At 54.8% G+C, this 22,979-nt stretch overlaps 9 protein-coding genes across 9 annotated transcripts; 4 read left to right on the top strand and 5 right to left on the bottom strand.

Moving 5' to 3' along the window:
- Nucleotides 1–202: 202 nt before the first annotated feature.
- On the bottom strand, nucleotides 203–1,057 carry PC9H_009224 (uncharacterized protein; the record flags this gene model as incomplete). Its single annotated transcript, XM_036778731.1, has 6 exons — nucleotides 203–354; nucleotides 410–478; nucleotides 538–621; nucleotides 681–739; nucleotides 809–956; nucleotides 1,018–1,057. The coding sequence occupies 6 exons, from the start codon at nucleotides 1,055–1,057 to the stop codon at nucleotides 203–205; spliced, it is 552 nt and encodes a 183-aa protein (XP_036628120.1).
- A 592-nt stretch (nucleotides 1,058–1,649) lies between these two features.
- Nucleotides 1,650–3,070, bottom strand: PC9H_009225 (uncharacterized protein; the record flags this gene model as incomplete). The annotated part of the gene is made up of 9 exons (XM_036778732.1): nucleotides 1,650–1,974; nucleotides 2,031–2,052; nucleotides 2,105–2,137; nucleotides 2,198–2,330; nucleotides 2,397–2,468; nucleotides 2,561–2,656; nucleotides 2,713–2,744; nucleotides 2,810–2,865; nucleotides 2,946–3,070. 9 exons carry the CDS (start codon nucleotides 3,068–3,070, stop codon nucleotides 1,650–1,652), a joined length of 894 nt encoding a protein of 297 aa, XP_036628121.1.
- A 715-nt stretch (nucleotides 3,071–3,785) lies between these two features.
- PPS1 (tyrosine/serine/threonine protein phosphatase pps1) lies at nucleotides 3,786–8,921 on the top strand (the record flags this gene model as incomplete). The annotated part of the gene is made up of 6 exons (XM_036778733.1): nucleotides 3,786–4,068; nucleotides 4,152–5,257; nucleotides 5,438–5,741; nucleotides 5,798–8,144; nucleotides 8,238–8,610; nucleotides 8,667–8,921. The coding sequence occupies 6 exons, from the start codon at nucleotides 3,786–3,788 to the stop codon at nucleotides 8,919–8,921; spliced, it is 4,668 nt and encodes a 1,555-aa protein (XP_036628122.1).
- Nucleotides 8,922–9,202: 281 nt separating this feature from the next.
- On the bottom strand, nucleotides 9,203–11,485 carry PC9H_009227 (uncharacterized protein; the record flags this gene model as incomplete). The annotated part of the gene is made up of 4 exons (XM_036778734.1): nucleotides 9,203–10,033; nucleotides 10,093–10,729; nucleotides 11,238–11,374; nucleotides 11,444–11,485. 4 exons carry the CDS (start codon nucleotides 11,483–11,485, stop codon nucleotides 9,203–9,205), a joined length of 1,647 nt encoding a protein of 548 aa, XP_036628123.1.
- Nucleotides 11,486–12,383: 898 nt separating this feature from the next.
- PC9H_009228 (uncharacterized protein) lies at nucleotides 12,384–12,635 on the top strand (the record flags this gene model as incomplete). The annotated part of the gene is made up of 2 exons (XM_036778735.1): nucleotides 12,384–12,508; nucleotides 12,590–12,635. The coding sequence occupies 2 exons, from the start codon at nucleotides 12,384–12,386 to the stop codon at nucleotides 12,633–12,635; spliced, it is 171 nt and encodes a 56-aa protein (XP_036628124.1).
- Nucleotides 12,636–13,258: 623 nt separating this feature from the next.
- On the bottom strand, nucleotides 13,259–14,826 carry PC9H_009229 (uncharacterized protein; the record flags this gene model as incomplete). The annotated part of the gene is made up of 8 exons (XM_036778736.1): nucleotides 13,259–13,394; nucleotides 13,462–13,497; nucleotides 13,741–13,759; nucleotides 13,817–13,857; nucleotides 13,930–14,192; nucleotides 14,285–14,445; nucleotides 14,597–14,692; nucleotides 14,766–14,826. The coding sequence occupies 8 exons, from the start codon at nucleotides 14,824–14,826 to the stop codon at nucleotides 13,259–13,261; spliced, it is 813 nt and encodes a 270-aa protein (XP_036628125.1).
- Nucleotides 14,827–16,191: 1,365 nt separating this feature from the next.
- Nucleotides 16,192–17,523, bottom strand: PC9H_009230 (uncharacterized protein; the record flags this gene model as incomplete). The annotated part of the gene is made up of 7 exons (XM_036778737.1): nucleotides 16,192–16,407; nucleotides 16,461–16,786; nucleotides 16,865–16,943; nucleotides 16,999–17,202; nucleotides 17,256–17,332; nucleotides 17,411–17,423; nucleotides 17,473–17,523. The coding sequence occupies 7 exons, from the start codon at nucleotides 17,521–17,523 to the stop codon at nucleotides 16,192–16,194; spliced, it is 966 nt and encodes a 321-aa protein (XP_036628126.1).
- Nucleotides 17,524–20,330: 2,807 nt separating this feature from the next.
- Nucleotides 20,331–21,057, top strand: PC9H_009231 (uncharacterized protein; the record flags this gene model as incomplete). Its single annotated transcript, XM_036778738.1, has 5 exons — nucleotides 20,331–20,387; nucleotides 20,453–20,533; nucleotides 20,617–20,676; nucleotides 20,768–20,991; nucleotides 21,054–21,057. The coding sequence occupies 5 exons, from the start codon at nucleotides 20,331–20,333 to the stop codon at nucleotides 21,055–21,057; spliced, it is 426 nt and encodes a 141-aa protein (XP_036628127.1).
- A 126-nt stretch (nucleotides 21,058–21,183) lies between these two features.
- On the top strand, nucleotides 21,184–21,534 carry PC9H_009232 (uncharacterized protein; the record flags this gene model as incomplete). Its single annotated transcript, XM_036778739.1, has 2 exons — nucleotides 21,184–21,240; nucleotides 21,391–21,534. The coding sequence occupies 2 exons, from the start codon at nucleotides 21,184–21,186 to the stop codon at nucleotides 21,532–21,534; spliced, it is 201 nt and encodes a 66-aa protein (XP_036628128.1).
- Nucleotides 21,535–22,979: the final 1,445 nt, after the last annotated feature.

A 22,979-nucleotide genomic window follows, 5' to 3' on the forward strand; every position in this document is an offset into this window, starting at 1 on the left:
GGGATTACTTAGTCGACGATGTAGACAGGCCTTGACGCGGAACCGAAATTTCATTGTCCGTTGTCAGGAGCTACTCAGGGGACATTTTTCTGGGCCCCAAGTCGCGCCTACCATCGATAGCTACAGTTCCGATATATTACGGTCGGAAATGATGTTTAAAGTCTGTTAATTCGTCACGGCATTCACCTCAAGCGCTCCCTTCCTACTCATTCCTCGGGTCACCACTGAACCTGTGGCTAAGATATGCATCCTTGGAGTAGGGGAGCGCCAAGGTCGATTCCATCCACACATTCGGATGCCCCGCATGCTCAGCATGCAATGTGAGTACCAGCAAAATGGCACTGTACACCGCGACTGCGAAAGATGTTCAGCTCAGAGTTTCGAGGGGATCTGGAAGGAGGAGGCATACGGATGATGCAGTTGACGTAGGAGCACAGCTTAATCCACGGCAATTTAGCGCATATCACGTATAAGTCGTCTGCATCGATCGATGTGTTGGAAGCAGGCCTTCAGAATCCGTTAAGGAAGGGGGCGTACCAGAGTAACATCTCTCTGGGCCCAGTGTCTCCGCCGTAAGGGCTGTGAGTGCGGCAGTAGCGAACCAAAGCACGCAGAGAATCGCTGATAAAGAGTGATAGCATTTAGAGAGTGCCAAAAACGAGCTGTTGAGTGGTACACACGCAGACAGATGGTTTGGAAAACCACGGTCTTCGCGAAAGACCGAAAATGCGAAAATGCGCTTTAGTATACGCAGCATCAGCAGATCGCGCGGATACATATCACCCTACGTAGTAAGCGATGCACGTACATATGAGACACACACACGATGCTAAACAGAGCGGTGGAAAAGCCCGTGATGCAGGAGGGGACCGCTCCCCCGATCCCGGCGTGGGCCACGACGTTGGTAGCGTGCACTTCTGCGAGCAGGACCTCGATGGAAAGCTCGATGACAGCACCTACGTAGAAAAACCGCAAAGTTACACGGGATACTCGACGCGAGGTTCTAGTGGAGTGCACCTAGGAGACCTCCGTGGAGCACTGCGGTCATATCCTTCATGGTCGCTGATACATCGCTAAAGGTGATATTAAAGAAAGAATGCATAATGGGGCGTTGCTCGCAACGACGGAGGAAACAGAAATTGGGCCTGCCGAAGAAATGAAGTGAAGGATAAGACGCGATTGTTTAACAATATCTGGTAAATTGTTCTTTATAGCTTGTAGGCTACATATTTCTGGGCACTTTGATGCCCAGGTGATGCGCTCGACTTTTAAGCAGGATACCAGGGGATTAAAGTGAAACAACACGCCTTCTTTGATGGATGACCACGGTCGAAAGGGGTTCGTGAAGATTGGCGCGCGATGATATAGTTCTGGGGGAAAGGTCGTCCTGCAATTCAATGAGTAATGATTAACGAAAGTCTCCCGAGCCACAAATTGCGACTCGAGTACAGGACAGGGCAGGTGGTGGCAGTATCAATCAACATAAATAATCTTTGAACGAACGATCCATCTGCTGCCCATGCTGTTCGGACTAAGGAGCAAGGAGTCAAAGTGATGGTATTGGACAGAGGTGAAAAGTGTACAATGCAAGAGAAATACGGGGCATATGGAAAGCTCAGCCTTGAGATGGCGCATATATCGCTATGGTGCTACGACTGCACGCCGAGGTCGACGGCGGCCGTCATCTCAGTGGAAAACGGGGGCACCAGGCGTCCAGCTGAGCTGCCTGCAGCAGTACCAGGTGTCCGTCTCGCTGGTCGTCCCATCTCCACCAACCTGAACGTCAACGCGGGATGCTCAGCGAAGTATTCGGTAGAGCAATGATACTGACTTACTCCAATGCTTTGGTCAATCGAAGCGTAGAGACTGAAGCCGAAGCTCTCCAGGAGCTCGAGCATACGGAGCAGGAGTATGCGAGTAGCTACGGTGTCCCCGCCCATCGCATACCAAGGCCAGCCCTTGCATTTGAATTCACTGCGTGAACGATCGGTCAATAAATCGCAATGGAGTGTCAGTCACCGAGAACGCACTATGCGCCATGCTCGATGAGTCCTGTAGACGGCGTGAGAATGACTGATAAAGCGCGAAGGAGACCAGGACTGACCTTCTTTTTGTAGCAGCGACCCCATAACGCGCCCTGCAGAGGGCCGGAAGAGTTGGAAGGAGAGGCATCGAGGACGGGGTGTTCAGCACTCACCAAAGGGAGCAATTATCTCTTGGGGGGCACCGATCAGCCTCAGTCTATCTCCCCGGTTGAATGAGATGGACATCCAGGAGCACGGAGGCGGTGCCGGCTGCTGGTACCGGAACAAGCACGAGTCTTTGTCCATCTGTCGCACATCCTCGAGGCCGTCAGCGTGCTATGCATATCGCGCATACGGCGAGAAATAGCGTACACCATTCTTGCTGATATCGGTGCTCGCGAATAGGACCCAGCCGGCGTTGTATAGGTCAGCGAGAATTTGACACTGGGAGTGGCGTCAGTGTGGCGTCGTGGTGTAATGATGCGGGCGTGTCCTGGGCAGGGCCCTAGGGCGGCTGACTTGCGCGCACGACGTACCATGAAGATGCGGGAAGGAACGGCTTCGCTGCCTTGGCCCGACCACGGATTCCCTTTGAGCTTGAATTCATGCGCGCCGTGGTAGTCTCGCTCCTCCTGTGCTCGACGATCAGCACGCGACGATTTACGTTTACGTGGGAGGCAAAGCTCACTTTGATGCCACGAGGCCAGCTCTGCGTTATGGCTGTGTCGATAATCAGCCATCGATCCGGTCAAAGCTGTAGAGCCTGAGTGTGCAGAAGGACTCGCCGTTTCGCACTATGCGCGCGGGTTCTGGTGGGAATTGGATCAGGCGGAGAAGGTCACTGGGGAGAATCGAGATGTGTATGTTGCCCCGTCAATATTGATGTCGTGGTGAGTCTAGAGGGGTGGATGGACGGCTCACGTCGAGTTCATGGACATGCAGGCGAAGGTGGTGCGGAATGCGGGGCCTGGCTGGGTCGGGGTTGCTTGGGTGTACGGGGGCGCCTCGGTGGCCTCCTCAGGCTTTTCCTTGCGATCGAAGATCATCTTGTGAGAGTATGCGACGAAGTAGATGCAGATGCGTGATCGCGCGAGTGTGCGGACAGTACAGCGAGAGGTCGCTCATATATAAGCTCCTCTCCACCCATCCGCAGTAACCAGGCGATGCACCACCTGATTCTTCTCAGTGCAATGGATATTCGGGTTTGCAGTTGGATCTATGTTCGCACCGAGGAGCACGGAACCTGAGTAACTCCCCAGCTGGCGAGGCTTCGTTCGAAGGCCAGATGGCAATGTCTTCCCCAAATCGCGTCAAGGACAAGCTTGTCAGGAGAATCGAGGTGTGATCAATATCCGAAAAGGCCAGGAAAAGTCTTGAACATTTGTCGGGAACGAGCGGAGATGAGGCGTTGGAGAGGCGGTGGCTCCTGCGCTCCATCGCAACTGCTGCGATCGGACTGCGTGCATGGACAAAAGCGGCAGTAGGAACCCCGCCCCCATTGATCTCGATCTCCCGACGATCGTCTTGGTCACGCGTGCGGCAGGTGAAATCAAATTCCCCAAACGGCATAGCGCCAGAATCTGGCCTTCCCTCGATCTCGCTTATCATACGACCTGCCAAACAGCGGCAAACACAGACTGAACTCTTGCACCACGACCACGACCAGACCAGACGAGATACCACGACATCGACGATCACGAGCACGACGGCCACGACAGCGACGACGACCGCAGAAACGACTGTCGCTGGTGCATCCGGACCATGGCGACATCTACGCATGGCATTGATTACCACGCCTCTTTCCTTGATTCTCTACCCACCCTCAACGCTGCTTCATCATCACCATCTTCATCGACCGCGGAGCAGGTGCCAGAGCAGCCCAGTATACCGACCCGAAAGAAAATTCGGGCCCTCACCGCATCGCAATTCGCGTCTCTTCATCTCAAGCACATACTCGCGCACCCACCCGATACGGTGCTTTTCCCGTTTTTGCATGGTTTGGAGGGGGACAATGAGGCGCAGAACCTGTTCTTCGGTGTCGATGGTGCGTTTCTAGCCAACTCTCTCACTTCCCTTTCTCGTTTCTTTCCTGACTGCCAACGTTGACATTGATTGTATGCTATGCAGAGACGTCGGAAACACCAGTACCGCGCTATAGAGGGCTCGTATGGGTGGTTTGCGAAGAAGATCTGACCCCGGATCAAAGACGCAAGCTGTTCAAACGAAGAAACTTAGATCCCCAATCCCCCGCCGCATCGGAGCCTGCATCTTCTTCGAAGCAGGCAAAGAAGAGGCGAGAGGGAGGTGACGTGATCATGGGGACAGAAGACTCGTCCGAGAGCGAAGACTTGGATGACGACGACTTCATTGGATCAGACGACCTCGACTACGAAGACGACGAAGACGACGAGTCCCTGTACTCCGACGACCTCGACGAAGGGTTCGCTGACGAGGACGTTGTTCCCTACGAGGAAGCGGGTGCATACTTGCGTGGGGACGGGAAAGAGGTCGTGCGGGAAGTGCAGATTGACGACAAGCTCGTTTCTGAGGCCGACCCTGACGAAGACTCGGACGCTTCGTCCCCGTCAAGCGAGGGTATGCAAGTCACTCCTCTGATGCCCTGCGCTCCTCCGCTACCTCCCGTGTCGAATTCCACCATCCAATCACCTGTTCTGGGCGCCCTTTCGGGGAACGGCGACGATGGTATGGACATTGATGTAGAAATGGACATCGACTCAGGGGTGGTCGCTGTTGGTGTTGGACTTCAGGGCATGAAGAAGCCCACGGAGGCGAACAGGGAAGAGGGAACACACATGCACCCTGTTGCGCAACGGCAAGGCCGACACACTCAGTCACTCTTCGAAGACGCGATACCGACACCTTTGAGCATTCCTGTAACATCTCCGCCATCTTCTCAGTCTTCGCAACAGTCCTTGGCCTCACACGCCATCTCTTCCACGCCACCTCCATCACATCACGCGCTCACTTCCCAACCCTCCCAGTCATCGTTGCCTACCTCAGTATCTATCCCTCAGACGCCATCACGTTCTCGTCCAAAGCGCTCAAGGACACCACCGCTATTGACATCAAGCTTCAGACCCAGTGAGCTGCTGAAAAGGGTCGCAGACAGCTGGGAGAGCGTGACGAATGGCAGTAGGGGCGCTGATAAGTGGGATTTTATTCCCCTCAAGGTGCCAGACGGGATCTCGCTGCGAAACTTTGGCATCCAAGTGGTGAGTTGTTCAAGTGTCAGAATGTCCCGACTTCTGCCCATCCCTTTGCAACTCCGCGGTCATGATGTCCGTCGGACATGTTGGCGATCGTGCATTGACGTGCGCAGCGTCGCACGAGACTCCTCAGACTTCACACATTCTTCGATGGTTTGAAGAATCCACTTACTGAGTTGCGCACAGCCCGTATACGCTACGCTATCCGACATCGTCGTCTACTCACCAAAGGGAGCATCGCCGGCTGCGCTCGCCCTTGCAAAACGATTCTCCGAGGCCATAGAGAGGAAGAGGACTTGGAGGCGTGAACGTGCCGAAGAAGTGCGCAGGAAGTCGGGCGAGATTCCGAGGGACGGAGAAGATGACGAGGGCCGGTTTCTGGAGTATAATGTCTTTGTTTTAGATGCGGACGCGGACGCCTTGAGGAAGGAATTACCGCACTTAGTCGTGAGGGTGTGCGCTCCTGGGGGCATCTTGAGTCCAGAGAAAGGTGAGTACGATGTCGTCTTGCCATTTGATGTCCTTTGAGCGTCTTTCATACCACAGCAAAGACGCACGATGACTCCGCGTCGAGAAGCAGCGGTACGACCAGCGTGTTGGATGATAGACATCATGACGCTGGCGCACACACCATTGGCAGCGACGGGAGGGTTGATGCCATGGATGTCTTCGACTGCGAAGTGGAAGACGCCGCATCCAAGCCCAGCGCCCACACTCTCGACCCCGACACGAACGGAACAGGGGTCTTGATCGACGGACTCTTGTCCAACACGGTCGATTTTGCGTTGCGGGAGAAGGAGGAGATGCGCGATTTGACTCGAGCCTCAGAGATTATAACGGTCTACCCATCTTCCGATGCCCCTGGCATCAGTGTTCACACATCGAGGAAACCGCTGACCGTGCATCATGCCGGCGGTACCGGAGCTATCAAGGATGACGGACCTATACCTTGGTCGCCGGAGTTGGGGCAGGTTTTCTTAGGCAACGCCGACGATGTGCCGTTGATGCGCAACCCTGATGGCCCGATGATGCATTTCCACAGTGGAGGTCCGGGGAGGAAGGGGTTGGCTGGCGATGGGCTGGATCTGTTCGGTGGTAGTTCGCCAGAATCGGACGTCGACATGCATGGCGAGACTTCACCGTATGGCGTCGGCGCAGATGATCCTGAGGCGGAGGGAGTAGAAGAAGACCTACCTGAAGACGATCCTTTTAACTACCTCCCCACCAACGATCCCGGTAGAAGCATGGGTTACGATATCTGCTTCGAGTGCCACGATCGCGCGCCTTACCCTAGTCCCGCACATTTGCGAGCAGCGGAGGAGCATTTGGGGATGCTGGAGGTTATGTGGGCTAGGCGGTGTATGGAGAAGGAAAATACGCGCATCCAGCGGTCGAGATCCCACCCCAATTGGAAGTCAAGACGGAGTGAGGCGGGAAAGGCGATCCCACCACGTCCGCCGCCCAACGCAAACGCTGTTATACATTTACCTTTCCCTAGCTCCCCGCCATTCAACAGCTCTCGGATGTCCTCGCTGATGTCGGTGTTAGACTTCATAGAGAAATGGCTGCAGCCCCCTACTACACCCGTGGTTTTAGCCGCACCTACCCATACGGCCGATAGTGCGAGCGCTGATGGCTTAGATTCAGCAGGGGCCAAGAGTCATGGAAGGCGATGGTCGACTGTCTCTTCTATATTCCCGAGCTTCGGGCCTGCTGGGTCCTCATTCTTCCCTTCAGCGTCTCCGTCTACCTCGGAACCTACCACCCAAGCAGCCGCGACCCCGGTCCCAGCGGCCAGAAATAGATCCTTCACCTCTCCCCCAACTCCCCATATCCCGAGCGACCATAGACACGAGCAGCACGGAACGAGTTCCAACGCACAGTACACACGCACCTCAGGACAAGCATGCTCCCCGTCACCGTCGACCGCTATTTCCGCGCATACCCTTTCCTTCTCCACCCCGCCCAATTCTCCGCTTACGCGACCTTTGAAAATCCTCATCTACTCCAATGACGGATATACGGAGTCGTCGGGCGCCGCTCTTTCCCTCTTGATGAAGCTCAAAGGGCTCAAGCTGCCTGAAGCGTACCTAGATCTGCAGGTTACGAAAAGGCGGAGCTTCTTCGTCTACGGCGACGATCTCGGCATACTGCGGAAGGTTGAACAGAGGATTACGGAGGAACACGAGAGGGAGAGGCGGCGGAGGGACGAGGAGCGAGAGCGGGAAAGACAGCAGGAAAGGCAGAGAGAAGAAAGAGAAAAGAGGGATAAGGGCCCGGCCCATGTGAAACAGGCTGACGACAAGCATGCTGCGCCGAATGGTAACGCCGTGGTGGGAAGAGCAGATGTGAAAGAGGCGCCAGTAGGAAACGATAGTCGACGGATGATGGGGGCTGCGGCTGCTGGAAGACGCCCTGCTGCTAAGTCCGTCTCCTTCGCTCAGGCCCCAGTCCTATTACCTCCGCCGCACAGCTTGGTCGTTCCTCCAACACTGTCCTCCATCTCTGCGTCGGGGACCACGACGTCGACATCGTCTTCAACACCGACGTCTCATAATGAGGATGCTGACCATTCGGTGCCTTCCTCGGTTACGTCGACGATGATAACGCCTATCAATATAGCCACGCCAGGACCTTCCACGGCGTCGATTGCCGGTCCGACTGCTACCTCCGCCCCTACCTCAACAGTCCCTTCCAGTGGTCAACATACACCCGGGAACGGACACGGACACGTCACCTTCGGTCACAGTCAAGTTATCAAAGGTCGCCCTCGAGCAAATACGAGCCCGTGGCTACCTAGCTTGTTTGGGGATCACCAAAGCTGGTTCAACGACCCACGGTTCGATGGTAGCTTCCCGAGTCGCGTGTTACCGTTCTTATACTTAGGGAACTTGTGAGTAATTTTCCCCATTTCGACGACGGCATCCATTCCCGTGCCCGCATGTGAAGGTGAAGATAGGATTCAACGCTGATTCTTGATTTCCAGGAATCATGCCTCAAATGCATACATGTTACATGCGCTGGGCATAACCCACGTCGTCTCTGTCGGAGAATGCGCTCTGATACCACCTCCGCATCTCAACAACTACCAGAACAATGCCCATTGTACTCAGACATCGCTCCCCAACTCCAGCCATTTTGTCCCAGGAAAAGGACATGGCGGACAGGGATCATTATGGACGGAAGAGAGGGAAGGGAGGATCAAGGTCCTGGATATCAAGGGTATCTGCGACGACGGCATCGATACGCTTGAACCGCAGCTGGAACCCATCTGTGAGTGGATAGATAGAGCAAGAGCAGAAGGGGGCCGGGTTCTCGTCCATTGTAGAGTCGGTGTTTCGAGAAGCGCGACGGTGGTCGTAAGTCCTTGCATCCTCCTTCCCGAAAACCCCCCCTTCTAACCTCGACCCATTAGATCGCTTATGTGATGAAGCACCTCCATCTCCCCTTGGTAGACGCGTACCTCATCGTACGGTCGAGGAGGTTGAGCGTTCTCATTCAGCCGAACATGCGACTCCTCTATAACCTTTGCGGATGGGAGATCAAACTCGCGAAGGAGAGGGCCGGCGAAGATGAGAAGAAGCTCATTGCAGAGCTATCGAGAGCAGTCAGCTGGCCGTGGCTAGCGAAGGAAGTCCACAAGTTGAACGAGAAATATATCACCGCTTGATACCCATTATCATTTTCTATCAACGTCAACGTATCCCCACACCCTCATGCTCCTTGTATTATAGTGTACATCCATCATCGTCACCATTACACATTTTATGTTTGTATGTCTGTGGCCTTTCGTACGTACACGCAGCCACTGTATTACTTGCTTGTAACTTATTTATGAATTCACTTCGCGATGCCACTGGGAATCCTTCGCTGCTATCGGGCTAGTCCACTGCAAGGTGCGTCCTCCACTTCTTCATCGCAGAATTCTACACTGCCCTCAGATGCACTGTCCTAATAATCCTTCCGCCCGCTGAACGTAGCAAGTGTTTCATGCTCCGTTAAGACAGCCAGCACGCCCACCCCTCCAACTGTGAATATCGGAATCACCCGGTGAACCCAGCTCTGGTACCACATGCGCAAGCCACACCGTTCTTCGGGATGGAAGGCGCAGCACCTCGCATGCCACTCGAACATCACGGACAGTTGCCAACACCGCAAGTCTTTCGTCGCCAACACCGCGCTCAGCGTGCACCCGTTGACAGATGGGAGGAACACACGCGGCGCCACAACAATCGCCACATTCTCATTGAGTGACGCAAGGGCCGTAAGTGCATCGGCGGCTATGGTGTACCCCGCGTCCTCGATTTCTGCGAAGATGTGCTGGATGATTTCGAACGGGAGCTTGTCGAAGTACGTGGGCGGGTGGGTGGTTTCCGCTGCGCGAGGTGTATCGACGGGGTGGAAAATGCCGTCTTGGAGGCGGAAGGATAGTTTCATCAGCGCGTCGATTCCTTGGGGGTACGGGGTGGTCTCCTGGGACCGATGGTTGGCTGCACGCCGCGGGGGGAGGAAGGCGAGCGCAGGCGTGTGCTGTAACGTACCATCGTTCGCCATGTCGACGCGGACGATAACGACATGGAAGAGCGAGCAGAGCACGCCGTACACTATACCCTGTTTACCCATCTCACGTATATGCCGTACCAGATCGCCCACAGCGCCTTGGAGGACCGGCTCCTGGTCTAGGGAGCGCGCCGCTTTTGCGCACAAGTTGTAGTATATCCAGAGATATTCGGCCCGTCTCTTCTCATACTGCGCGTCGATGTCGATGCCCTTGTCGAGTGCCTGTCGTAGTGCATGGGAAGAAACGCTGTTAGGAGGAACTTGAGCGCGGCCTCTTCGACGAACTGCGGGATAGGTGCAGCGTCGATTGCGTCGTCGCATTGAAGCTCGGAGGAGCAGAGCGCAGAGTAGAGCTCCTTGGTATATACGAATGCGTTTGTGATTACCTCGTAGAGCCGCACCCGGCAATCCTGGGTTTTACTGAGTGTGTTGTACCCGTCCAGAATCTCTTGCAGGAGCTCGGATTTGCCTGTTGCCTTGTAGGCCTGATATACTTCCACGTCGTAGGGGTTAGGGGGCAGAATCGCTCGCCACCTGCACGCGTGCTCTTCAGGCAGTGCTGGGCTCGGCATCGGGTTCCCAAAGACGTCCCGGTCTTGTATATCTTCCCAATCGTCTAAAAAGCTCTCCGGGGGTAAGTTGTCCAGCCGGAACATCGGGAAGCCCTGGTAGTGGAAAATGTGGTGGTCGAGGTCGATTTCGTAGGCGAAGACATCAACCATCGGAGTGAGCGTGATCTCGTAGTCCGGATGCGCCCCTGCCCGCATATCATCGAGGAACTTTCGGCGCTCTGCAACCCATTGTGCGTATTGCTTCGGCTCCTGTGGCACAGAGCGCATGAATCTCACTCCAAGCCCGCTAGGGTAGCCGTCCATACCCACGGAATGGATATAGAAGCGCCCCCGGTGTCGATGCACCCTAGGAGGCGGTCAGCATCCTTCCATGCGCCATACTCGACGTGAAACAGTGTACTTATGACCTGCTGTCCCCATATTAGGCGAGTGCTATGGTTGAAAGGATCGCCCGACTTGATTATGTAAAGAAGTTCATTATCTGTTTTTCTCGCAGAACCGTGCGCGTGAACTCTAAGTCACGGAAATTGATACAAATACTGGAATACGCGAACTCACACATAAGCAAGTGTCGTAACTGGACATCAGATCTGTTTCAGGCAAACGACCACCTGTTACCTGCATCATGCATGTCCACTGGCGTGATTCATTTTCAATGGTTATACGGATTGAATACTCGCGGCGATGAATTGGATGCCTGCAATGTCTACGTATACAGGCATACAAACTAAGTGACGATCGCGTGAGTGGCCAAGCTGTGACCGAGGCCAAGTCTAAGGCAGACAGGTGAATGAGCGTCCAGACCAGAAAGCGGAGGAAATCAGGCTAGCTGCTCACATCGAGTGCAAGTTTACTCGGCGGGGGTCTCCTCAACAGGAGCCTCAACTGGGGGAGCAGTCTTCTTCTTCTTCTTGTCCATGCTGGGGCTAGCAGCGACGAAGACGACGGCGAAGGCGAGGACAATGAGTGCGAAGCGCATTGTGATAGAAGGCTGACTTTAAAGCCTGTCAAGATGGTCTGTTAGGTGTATAAATGTGGTGCTGAGGAGAGGATGTCTTACTGAGGTGGCTTGATAAGTTGGCTGGAGAATAACAGTGAACATCGAGCCTTTTTATACCTTTGTGTTAGCATCTGGATGTCGAACTGAGGCCCGCCAAACAGCGTCAGCGCTGCGGAATCAAGCTGTCCTTCAAGAAGTGGCGGATGGCTCAGGCTAAATGCTAATCTAAGATACAGCACTAGGCGTTGACGTTCAGCTCCGATGATTTAAGGTTGAATGTAGCGTCGTATGCACTCAAAAATTGCGTTAAAGTTATAACCCAACCCCTGCGTAGTCGAAGTGTAGTAGCTCTAAAAGGCTGATTTGGCTGTCACACATCGTAAGATTCCGACATTACGCCTGTCGGCTATGTGTTGATGTTACGTTGAATGATACGCTCACCAGGTTCGAACAGCCTCAATGTACCCCTTAATTTCGGCCCTAACAACGAAGTGCATGCCAACTGATGCAAATCCTTGACTGTGCTCTCTAGATCAACTTTGGACGACTTCAGAAACAGGCTCCAAATGAAGGTCGAGGACTTGTCATCATATCTTTATGTCTAAACAAGAATCGTGTCTGTTAATCCTTTCTAGTCCTCGTTTAGACTCCTCGGTAGCAACATGGTAGGGCTCTTTGAGTAGTCTTGGACTCAAAGCTTCGCTGCTAAACATTCAGGTATTGGAAATTACATCGCCCCCATCGTCCTCTAGTCAGATTTGAGCTTGAGATTGGGGCCTTAAGGTTTGACATCCGGTAGGATTCTCAACCAGAGCGACGAAGGCCGCACGCATCATTACACACATCATTGGCTTTCGAACGGTATAAAGGGCCCTCGATGTTCACTGTTTTTCTCCAGCCAACTTATCAAGCCACCTCAGTAAGACACCCTCTCCTCAGCACCGCGTTTATACACCTAACAGACCATCTTGACAGGCTTTAAAGTCAGCCTTCTATCACAATGCGCTTCGCACTCATTGTCCTCGCCTTCGCCGTCGTCTTCGTCGCTGCTAGCCCCAGCATGGACAAGAAGAAGAAGAAGACTGCTCCCCCAGTTGAGGCTCCTGTTGAGGAGACCCCCGCCGAGTAAACTTGCACTCGATGTGAGCAGCTAGCCTGATTTCCTCCGCTTTCTGGTCTGGACGCTCATTCATCTGTCTGCCTTAGACTTGGTCTTGGTCACAGCTTGGCCACTCACGCGATCGTCACATAATTTTGTATGCCTGTATACGTAGACATTGCAGACATCGAATTCATCGCCGCGAGTATTCATTTTTTCAGCCTGAGCAACCAGAATCAGTCGCGTAACACCAGCAATGATAAAGCTCCCACTGGCCCACAGCCCCCGGCAGTAGACTAACTCTCTTTCTACTGAACATCTACATTTACGTACCCTTAAAAGAGGGCATAAATAGCGAATCCTTTACGTCCAATGCGCGAAACTCGAATAAGCAGTTTCCGAAAGCTGGCCTGCCCAACCTATAGCGGGGTTCCTATCATAGATGCACGAGACCAAACCACCGTCACCACCCAAGATTGCACTAGGCGCACCACGAGCATCAGGTCAAGGTCACCTATCGCAGCAGCACGCCGGATACGAATACTCACCGGATCGGGATCTGCCCGCGCACCATTCTCCGAACAGGCAGGCGACGTTGACGATATAGTGTATTCCCTCGAGATATTGATCACGATCGACTTTTGGGGGGGTTCCTATAGGGGAAGGATCGTAAGAAAGACACTGGGACAACGGACGGGGTTATCTCGCCTGCGTGTGAGGGGATCTCGCCGCATCGACGCGTAGCTCATCCCTGGGCAGCTGTGGTGGACGTGCGTTCAAACTACATCGTTGTGAATATTCATATCCATATCCATATCCATATCCGACGGCCCAAGCGATCTCAGTTGTGAATTCAGAATCCAGCATTGGAAGAGAAAGGGACGAACGAGGACAGTAAACAGTTCGAGAAGACTAAAGCAGGCAAGGACACGGTCGTCAGCTGCGCCGCCGGGGGGCATGGGGTGGGACGCCGACGCACTTTTCGTGGTAGTAGCCAGTATCGCCATCCAAACCACTGAACCAATACGAACTGAACTTCAGCATACAACCTCTCTCACGAGGAGAGTGGGTACTACGAACGGGTATCTCTCATCGTGAAGAACTGCATAGACGAGACAGACTCTCCGGTCAGCGGGTGAGTCTCAACATAGAAAGGGCGCGATGGACGCACCACGATGAGTGTGATGAAGTAAGTCACTCTGCGGACGACCACAACGGGTTAGCGAAGCTTAGACGCAAAACGGGTGGCAGAGCGTACGCAGTGATCACGCCGGTCTCTGCGTTGATTATCAGCACCGGACATCAAGACCAGAGACCACAGCAAAGATACTTACGAAGCGTCCACATCAGCAACCTATCCACCAACACCTTCGTCCTAAAAGCAAACCACCCAGAGCCAGAGCCATCAGCCAGCCACCCCACCAATCCCCACATCCGACGCACGCACCGCATGCCCACCGTATCCCTCTGCCCGCGCAAATAGCACACCATCGCGGCCGCGATGCCCGCGTTGAGCACCACGCCCATCGCCAGCACCGTGATCAGCAACCAGGACCACCGCGCCAGCAGCGCGCCCGACACGTAGCCCAGCTGCGTCTCCTGCACGACGAAGAGCAGCCACCCGGCGTAGCGCGTCCAGCAGAAGACGGCCCCCGCCGCGCAGGGCAGCGCGCGGCCGAAGAGTCTGTGCAGACGCCAGAGGTAGAAGCTCTGCGGCCGTGCGGTGCGTGTTGGGGTGGAGGTGGGGGTGGTTGTTAGTTAGTTATTAGTAGGAGCTCGCGGGAGGGGGCTGAGATACGCACCTCGAGCAGAGGGGGTATGAGGATCCCGAGGTGGAATGTGACGGATATCGAGGTGGGGGGGTGGAGCAGCGCCGATGGGTGCCCCCAGTCAGTCACAGACATCGCATATACGGCGTGCATAGCTGCAACTTGCTGTGCGGTTTCCAAAAGCCTAGCAGATTCTGATCAGCTGAACGAGATCTGGCGGGAGCACGAACACAGAAAGGACGAGACGCGAGACGCGACTCACCATAATACTGCAACCTTGTCAAGTTCCAGACGTCTCGTCAGTACGGTGCCACGGACACAAAGCGTATGCAAGGAATAGCGGACGCACGTAGATCTTAGTAGCTTGGGGATCATATGGATAGTTCTTATAATACGCGTATGTTTGCGTCGTTGAACAGCCTAGCAAGAATCCCGAAATTCCTACGTCGCAAATGGATGGCGCGGTCAGAGGAGACGCAGATACGAGCATGTGTTCCGTTTGAAATCTACTCACCGACGGCCACTTGTAGCGCCCCGATAGTGTAATTCACATCCATCAGTCTTGATACAGCCATCGCAGCCTCCAAGGGGTTTCAGTCGACGATGGTATGCGGGTGGCAGCTGGACAAAGCAACTTCCGGACGAACGAGGAAGAGAGAGAGCACTTAAGGCACGAACGAGGAGCTGGGATGGGGATTCAGCGACTCGACGTAAGTCGACCGTCCTTATATGCTAGATACATAATTGAATCCCCCAGAGGCCTCGAGCTTGAGACGAAGCGCTGGTTTCATGATCGTTGATCGCGGGAGGAACGAAGTATTCCCTGTGTGCATACCGCCCTGCATGTTGGATGGCTTCAAAACACGGCTCTGCAGAGCGCTTGAGTGGATTCGCCGTCCTTTACGGCTTTGGTTTTGGGTTATCGCTCATCAAGGGCTGACCACACGACGAATTATAATGGTTGGTACTCACCCATTCCCAGCCTTGAGTCTGTCTCGCGCTATTGCCGTTGATCTCAGTTGCCTAACACTAAGAGCGTAGCAGGGAGGTACATACCGATACCAAACAATGTACACACTTACCACCACCACATCGTCGTCGATGGTAAACAATGGATCAAACAATTAATTGATGCTGTGGACGTCAAATCGCTTTCCCGACCCTATCAATGCTGTCTCAGGGGCTTTCATCATACACCGTCCTTACACCGCAGATAAGCGCGAACACTGGGGAGCCTGAGTCGTAATGAGCTCGGATCACTTGATGGCATCAGGACTCGTGCGATTGACCATGAATAACACTGAATGGTACCTGCTGGCTTGGATCTGCGTCATGTTTCGAAGCGAGGTGGCGGATCGTGGATAACGATCAACGAAAGGTATGGGTCCTCGGCATACTGCACGCGGTGAGCTGGTCGATCTGCTGTCCTGTGTCTCGTATGGGCCTCTGGCTCACACGCCCTGCTGTATAGTTCGACAGACTGTACAACTTGATCGACAGGAACTAGGAATCGCCGACGTCGCTGCTCGTACCATCGCCAGTCGGGCAAGTCGTTATATCATGCGCAAGTTGTCAAGAAGTCACGGGAAATCATTTTGGTTCATGTTTGTATTTCTTGGGTGAGCGCATCTCAATATGTACGTATGCGGATTATCGACTATGTAATGACAACCTCAGCGCTAATGTCGATTTTGATTTTGTTTCAGAAGCAGGGTCCTACCCCAGTGCTGAGACCATTTATTGACATGCAGAGAGGCGAGGGGGCATGTAACCGTGTATACATTGTGGTATAGAACAAAGCTGGATCTCGGAAACTAGTAAGGCAGGACGCCCACACATGAAAATTACTGCGAAACGAGGTCCAGGGAACAGTAAGAATATCCGAGAATATCCGAGAATACGGCCGGTGAACGGAGACGCGATGCATCTGCGATCAGTTATCAAGCATCCGATGGGGTGTGGTCAGCGCCTCCCGGAAAGCTGCGCTTTGCCTCTGCATCGTCCTCCATCTGGGTTGTGATATCGACTTTGATGCGCTTCATGGGCATGCTCCCAATCGTTTGCACCGGCTCGGACCGCGAGAACACGGTGGAGTTGGCGCTGTTGCTCATGGCGCGCAGCTTGATACGAATGGTGATAGCGTTGAACGTGATTCCCTGGGCATCCATTAGCACTATAACTGCCCAACGAGCAAGCATCAACGGCCTACCACCGTAGGCGTCACCAGCTCCAGCAAGATGTACTGCGCGTTCACCGTCCGCGAGTACAGCGCCAGCAGCAGGATCTCCACGACGAGCTGCAACGCCGCGGACTCGATCAGTATGCGCGCTATGGGCAGCAGGGCGTTCTCGGTCTTGTACTGCGCCGACTTCGTGGACGTGCGCCAGATGCGGAAGGCCATGAGGGAGGTGGTGATGATGTTTTGCACGACGGCGATCGCGTAGAAGGCCTGGATCCACGAGTTGAGTCTGTTCGTGAAGACGGACTGCGTGGGGTCGATTTGGACGAAGAGCGCGCAGACTGTGTAGCCGGACACTTGCGACCGAAGATAACGATGGTGTCAGCGTGAGGCGGGATGGGGATAGTGAAGCACGCGCGTGCGTGGTGACGTACCGAGGCTTCCGACAAGGAGGAAGAGCGGCAGCGCGATGATTCTCCAGTCGCTGTTCCATAGTATGAAGCATCGGTATATCTGAGGATGACCGTGTCAGGGCGGAAACAAGGGCGACCAAAACGCGGACACGTACCCCGGCGGCGTTGCCCAAGATCTCCTGTGTCGCGTAGAGTGTGTCCTTCATGACATGGTCCCACCGCCGCAGGTTCCCGATGTACCCCACCGCGCCGCCGGGATCTCCGACGTGCACAGCGAAGCCCTGGAGGAGGCGGAACCCATTCATGGCGAGGTGCCACGTGGCGATGAAGAACATCACGCAGGATATGCCGACCATGACCTGTAACGAGTGAAGTTCAGTTCGACACGGGATCGCCGATGTGGGGTGCGTACTCTGCTGTGGATGTCGTTTCGGTGGCCGCTGCCGAAGGTGAACAGCATGGTGCCGCAGAATAGGCACAGAAAGAAGCCTGGCGGTAGTGCGTAGGTGCGTCAGGATCAGGCGGCAGGTGTCAATGAGAGAGGTTCTGGGAAACTGGGAAACTGACCGTAGGCGAGAGACTAAGAGAATCTTAGGTTGGATAGTGCGACGGATGTATTTTGTACGCACCTCTAACCACGCGGCGAGCAAGAACGTCTTGTCGAGAGGCAACTGCGCCATTCTTTGGGGATTTGATTCGTGATATCGATGGCTCTCCGTACGAACGAAGCGCCGAAGAAAGAGTGCCCGCAGACCCGTCTTCTTATACCCCTACGCCAGCCCGGGATATATCTATGTATGGCCAAAGTCGAAGTCGAAGATTTGGGGCCCTTCTGCTGTCGCGGGGAGGTCCGATCATTCTACAGCTGCTATTCTCGAGTTGGCCGTCCGTGCGCGTGAGTAGGTGCAGAGCCGAAATTGGGTGCATCCGAGTCGATCTTCTTCGAGTCCATCATGATTGAATATTGAACCGTGATGCGTGATGATCCCAATGCAACAGAGAGATGCCGGGCGCTTAATGACGCGGACGAGCAAGAACGTCGTTCCATTCGCTATCGATCAGTTATGCGCCACAACGAATAGTGCCGCTAGAAACCAGACGGTGCAGGTTGAGAGCACTAGTAAGTACTCTGATCAAAGATTCCCACAGTCACGGATGTCAGCCTGTTTCTGATTCCTCTTACTTCTCACTTCTCAAATCACGGCGCAGTTAAACATGGATTGTGGCTTCGGCTTCTGGCTCAGTTAGGCGCTATTTTAAGCCGGAAAAATGGCGCTTTCACTAGCTATGGTGAGTGGGCCCTTTCATCCACGCCCTCTTCTGGATGGGAGATTTATCCCGGCGTACCGCTGTCAGCTCGCTGATAGGTACTACGTACAGTCCTCATCCACGAGAATAGCATCTTCGTTGGTTCTCTCAATATGGGTCATCTGTATCGCGCGACAAGTATGTATCCCGCGTCGCCAGCAGTCGCAATTCAGGTATGACTGACCGTGGCCCGGAGGTTAGCCCGAACGCGACTGGGCGTTCTTCTAGGTTAATCTCGCACCAAAACTGATAGCTGATAGCTGATAGTGTTTGATGGGATGCACCTTATGCTATTTCTGCTCTCGTGTGCGTGCGCTCACCTTCTGTTTTGTCGAGTCCCCGATCAGCCTGGCACTTCGTGCGACCGCATGCACAAGGGAAAGGACGGATTTGGCGGCCCTTCAGAGTCCAGTACTCAGTCGTCAGCGCAGAAATAGCACTCCGGTGAGTGGATGTCCTAGCCAAGCTGGCGTGTGCGCCCGACGTGCCCAGTACGCGACACCATCGACGTATCCGCGCGATTCTGATTCTGCTGCTTTCTGATATGACACATAGAGAATGCTGTACGTCGTGCTGTTGTTGATCTTCGTCAACCGTTGACCAGCATGGAGACAGGATTCAGCCCACTTGGGCCGGCCGCATACTAGGATAGCCTTAGGACTCGAAGTCCCCACAATGGACCTGGGCGACTCGAAAGTACTCGTCTGATGAACGGCCCATTAATGAATGATCATTAATCAGTGATCATCCTCGGGAAGGACACAAAGCCCCCACGGCCTGGGATCTGACCATTTACCCGTCCAGGCACCGACGCTCACCGAAATCCTCGAAATACGGAGCTCACAAGGGGCTGGTGGTGTGAGAGGCCAGGTTGGCCCCGCATCGTCCTCCCTGCGAACGGGCTCCCCGCGTCGTCGCTCGGTGGCAACTGATTCCACGGGGCTTCGGGGCTTCGATCCTCCTCGCGCGCCATCCCCGCTGCTCGCGACGGCTCCACATCCCCTGCACCCATCGTGAAGAAGCGCTCCCTAACTAAGAACTTCCAACCAGAAGACCGAAAGACCGAACCCCAGCACGGGAGAAAATAGCTGCATGAATACCCCCCGTCTGAGATGTCCGCCAGCTGTCTCGGCCACATCGAAGTACGAAATACGAAATACGAAATACGAAATACGGAGCCTTGTGGGCGTCGTGTTCTCAGCCCCCCTCCCGGCCCCCCCCCGGCCGGCCCCCCCCCTGGCCCCCCGGGCTCTTGGCCTCAGAGTTGCAGTTCCCGCCTTGTGTTCTTGTCGCGAGGTCCTAGAATTCTTCCCAAAGTCCCAAAGTACCAAAGTACTTCTCGCACTCCAGATCTCTCGTGTCACGAAACTCTGCAGCCGCGGCGCCGCAGCCGACCCTTCTTGCGTCGTAATTCAGTCTCAAGGCGTGCGTATAACGTAGGAAGTACTGTGCTCGTCCGGCTGTGCGTTGCGCACGCTCGGAATATCGAATATCGGAATGGCGTAGCTTCGGAGGGATTGGGCAGCGCAAGGAGTGCGGCGGTGGAAATCTGCGCAGAGGGGCATGAAGGATGCATGAAGGATGACTGTTCTGGCCAACATTTCCCGGACACCAAAGTCAGAGAAAAATTATGTAAAGGTTGTTAGTTACTGCAGGCTGATGAGGCTGATGCGGTGACACCTTTTCTCCGAGTTTGGCACCCGACGAAATACGGTCAGCGGATTTTCGTTCTCCAGCATCCAGAATATACTGGTTAATGCGTTGTTTCTCACATTCTCTCATTCATAGCGAAGGGGAACACCAGAAATCAGGTGAACGTTTTTCCACGTCCCTTTTCCCCGGCCAAGAAGCAAGAAGGGGCCTCTGTATGCAGTGTGCATGTAAGCCTCGCCCGTGCCGTTGTGAGCAGTCGGTTCATCGACATCCCATTGTCCGCCCGTCTCCCAACTGACATGGCCACCAAATCCCTTGTTTTGGCGTGGCATGCCCACTTGACCCACAGGCCACATTTTCTTTTGTCGTCGCCACATTTTGTCGTTTGCCACAGGCCACAGGCCACGGCGAGGCGTACACATAAAGGCAGCGCAAACCCGCTATCCATCCACATCCACATCCTCAACCAACCCCCAAATCAGCAACTCTAAATTTCGAACCCACTACAACTAGCACTAGCACTAGCATGTACACTATGGCGCTTGTCTGCCGAGACCCCGCGTTGGCCGAAAAGCAGATGGCGGTATGTCCATGTCCTTGTCGCCTACCCCACGGGCGCCCGCTAATGATTAATGAGCTCATCCCTAGTTCATGAGTCGGGAGGCCTACGACAAGCTGATGAGGCTGCGCGCGGAGTCTGGGTGCTCGTCCAACGGACACGTAGGCGATGTGCGTATACCGCGGCTCGCGCGCATCCTGTGCTTAGTACTTACTTACTTACTGAAAGAAACCCTATTGACGTCCTCCGCCAGAAATGCGTCTTCTTCGTCGACTCCTGCAGCTTCGCGCACGTCCGCGCGTGGGGTCAGCCGGTGAGTACCCGCGCCCTGCGTGCCCTCAAGTCTCTCTCCCCGACGTCCTAGTCCTAACCGCCCATTTCCATTTCCATTTCCACTCCCACAGGCCTTCCGCGACATCCGTCCCCCCAGTCGCCCGTATCCGTATCCCCACGGAGACGCCCCGCCCCCGCCCCCGCCCACCACAAAGCGGTCAAGCTCGTGCGCGATCCGCGCAGCTGGGGCGTCTCCATCGCCGAGCTCGTCGCGCGCTGGCCGGACGTCCTCCCCCCGAAGTTCCACAGCGAGCCGTACAGCACCGAGTTTGACGCCTGTGTCTACACGTTCATGGTGCGCCCCCCTCCCCCTCCCCCCTCCCCCTCCCTCCCCTCTCCTTTTGTTTTGCTGTGTAGCTAACCATAACCGTTTATACCACCGTTTATACCACCGTTCTGGCTCGACCGCGCGCGACGACGACAGCTGAACCCGTTTATCCGCGACCACGTCTGCGCGGCCGTGGCGCTCAAGTGCCACGGGAAACCGATGTCGGTGGCCGACCTCCTGCGCCACATCGCCGTCAGCATGTTCTCCGCCGTCCGGGTACGTCGCCCTCTTTCCCGCTTTCCCTCTTTCCCTCTTTCCCACTTTCCCGCTTTCCCGCTTTCCCGCTTTCCCTCTTTTCCGGTGTTGTCGGTGTTGTCGATGTTGTCGGTGTTGTCGGTGTGCGCAGCGTGCTGACCTCCCCCGCAGGAGAAAACCCCCGGCCTGTCCGACGTCGAGGTCTTCAGAATGCTCATGGGCGTGCACCTCCGCGAGCTCGTGGCCACCGGGTATGCGAAGAAGGAGAAGGTCGTTTCCGTAGAAGTGGTCTGGGCAGAGTCGTCTCTCGTGTAATTGCACCACTTCTTCTCTCGTGTAATTCCACCCATTCTTCTCTCGTGTGATTCCTTCTTCTCTCGTGTAATTCCTTCTTCTCTCGTTCTAGTGTAAAGCCTGCGCGTGGACTTGCCGCGTTTGTGTTCACAACCCCGGTGTCGATGTTGGGCGTACTTTTGTATTTTTCTGCCACGAAATCTAGGCGTGTATTCGTAACCCCGGGGAACGCTGTACTGTACTGTAATAGGTAGGTGTACAGGCCCGTCATCTGCACCGGAATCCGGGTAGAATCCCCGAATCGCCCCGCCCACTCACCCACTCACTCACTCACTCACTCACCCACTCACTCACCCAATCACTCACTCACCTAAGGTCATGAAGGCCATGAAGGTCATGTCCCGCCGAATTTGTAATTTGATGTTTAGCGGTCGACGATTTAGAGGCGCGCGTAAACGTAAACGTAAACGTAGACGTAGGCGCAGAATAGAGGGGACGCACCGCACTCTCGGAAGACTTACCGGCCGCTCGCAGGTCGCCGTTCGCAGTTCTCAGTTCGTAGTTCGCCGTTTGCAGTTTGCAGTTCGCAGTTTGCAGTGCCCGCGCGAATGGGCAGTGAGAGCACGTAGACCGCTTGTCGTGCTCGTGCTCGTATTATCATTCTCATTCTCATTCTCATTTTCTCGTCCTCGTATTCTCATTTTCTCCCCGAGCATCCCAGTATTCGTGCATCCGAGCACCTCGTCCATTCGTCCATTCGTGTACCCGTGTATTCGCCGTCTGCTTACCAAAGGAGCAGAGTCGCAAGCCGCATGCACGAAGGCGTGGAGGGGCGGAGTTCGTGGATGTGTAATGTGCGATATGTGGCAGTACGACAGACTCTGTATCTGTATCTGTATCCGTTTCGTAGTGCGTCGGGTGTAGTGCGTGCGCGTGAAGTGGAGTGTGAAGTGAAGAGTAGTGTAGTGCTAGCGATGCGCTGCTATCGGCAAGTTTGCCGCGAAATCGATGGTTTAATTTGGGGTGTCCGTGCATGCCAACGCACCATGCGCGACGGGGCTGGAGTAGGAGGAGGAGCAGGAGTAAGAGCAGGAGGAGGAGCAGGAGGGAGGTGGTGGTGGTGGTGGTGGTGGTGATGTGGTGGTGGAGGAGGTGGTGAGACCTAGTCGCGTCGCATACGCCTCATCCCGTGGCGAGTCGCACGGTTGGCTTTTCTGAGCTTTTCAGCGAACCGAGCCGATAATAAGAATTGGGAGAGGACTCTTCTTCTTTTCACACCACCAACACGAGCAACTTTCCCACGGTTCGGTGGGGGGTGGCACGCTGGACAAGTTAGAATTAGAAGAGTATTATACGCAACGACAACACCGAAACGGAATCAACGAGCGACGCAACACTACGTAGCAACCGGGACGGCGGAATGCCTGAAGGAGCGGGAGGAAGCACAGAAGAGGGAGGGAGGCAGA

Source organism: Pleurotus ostreatus, assembly GCF_014466165.1.
Source record: "Pleurotus ostreatus strain PC9 chromosome Unknown scaffold_7, whole genome shotgun sequence".
Lineage (NCBI taxonomy): Eukaryota > Fungi > Basidiomycota > Agaricomycetes > Agaricales > Pleurotaceae > Pleurotus > Pleurotus ostreatus.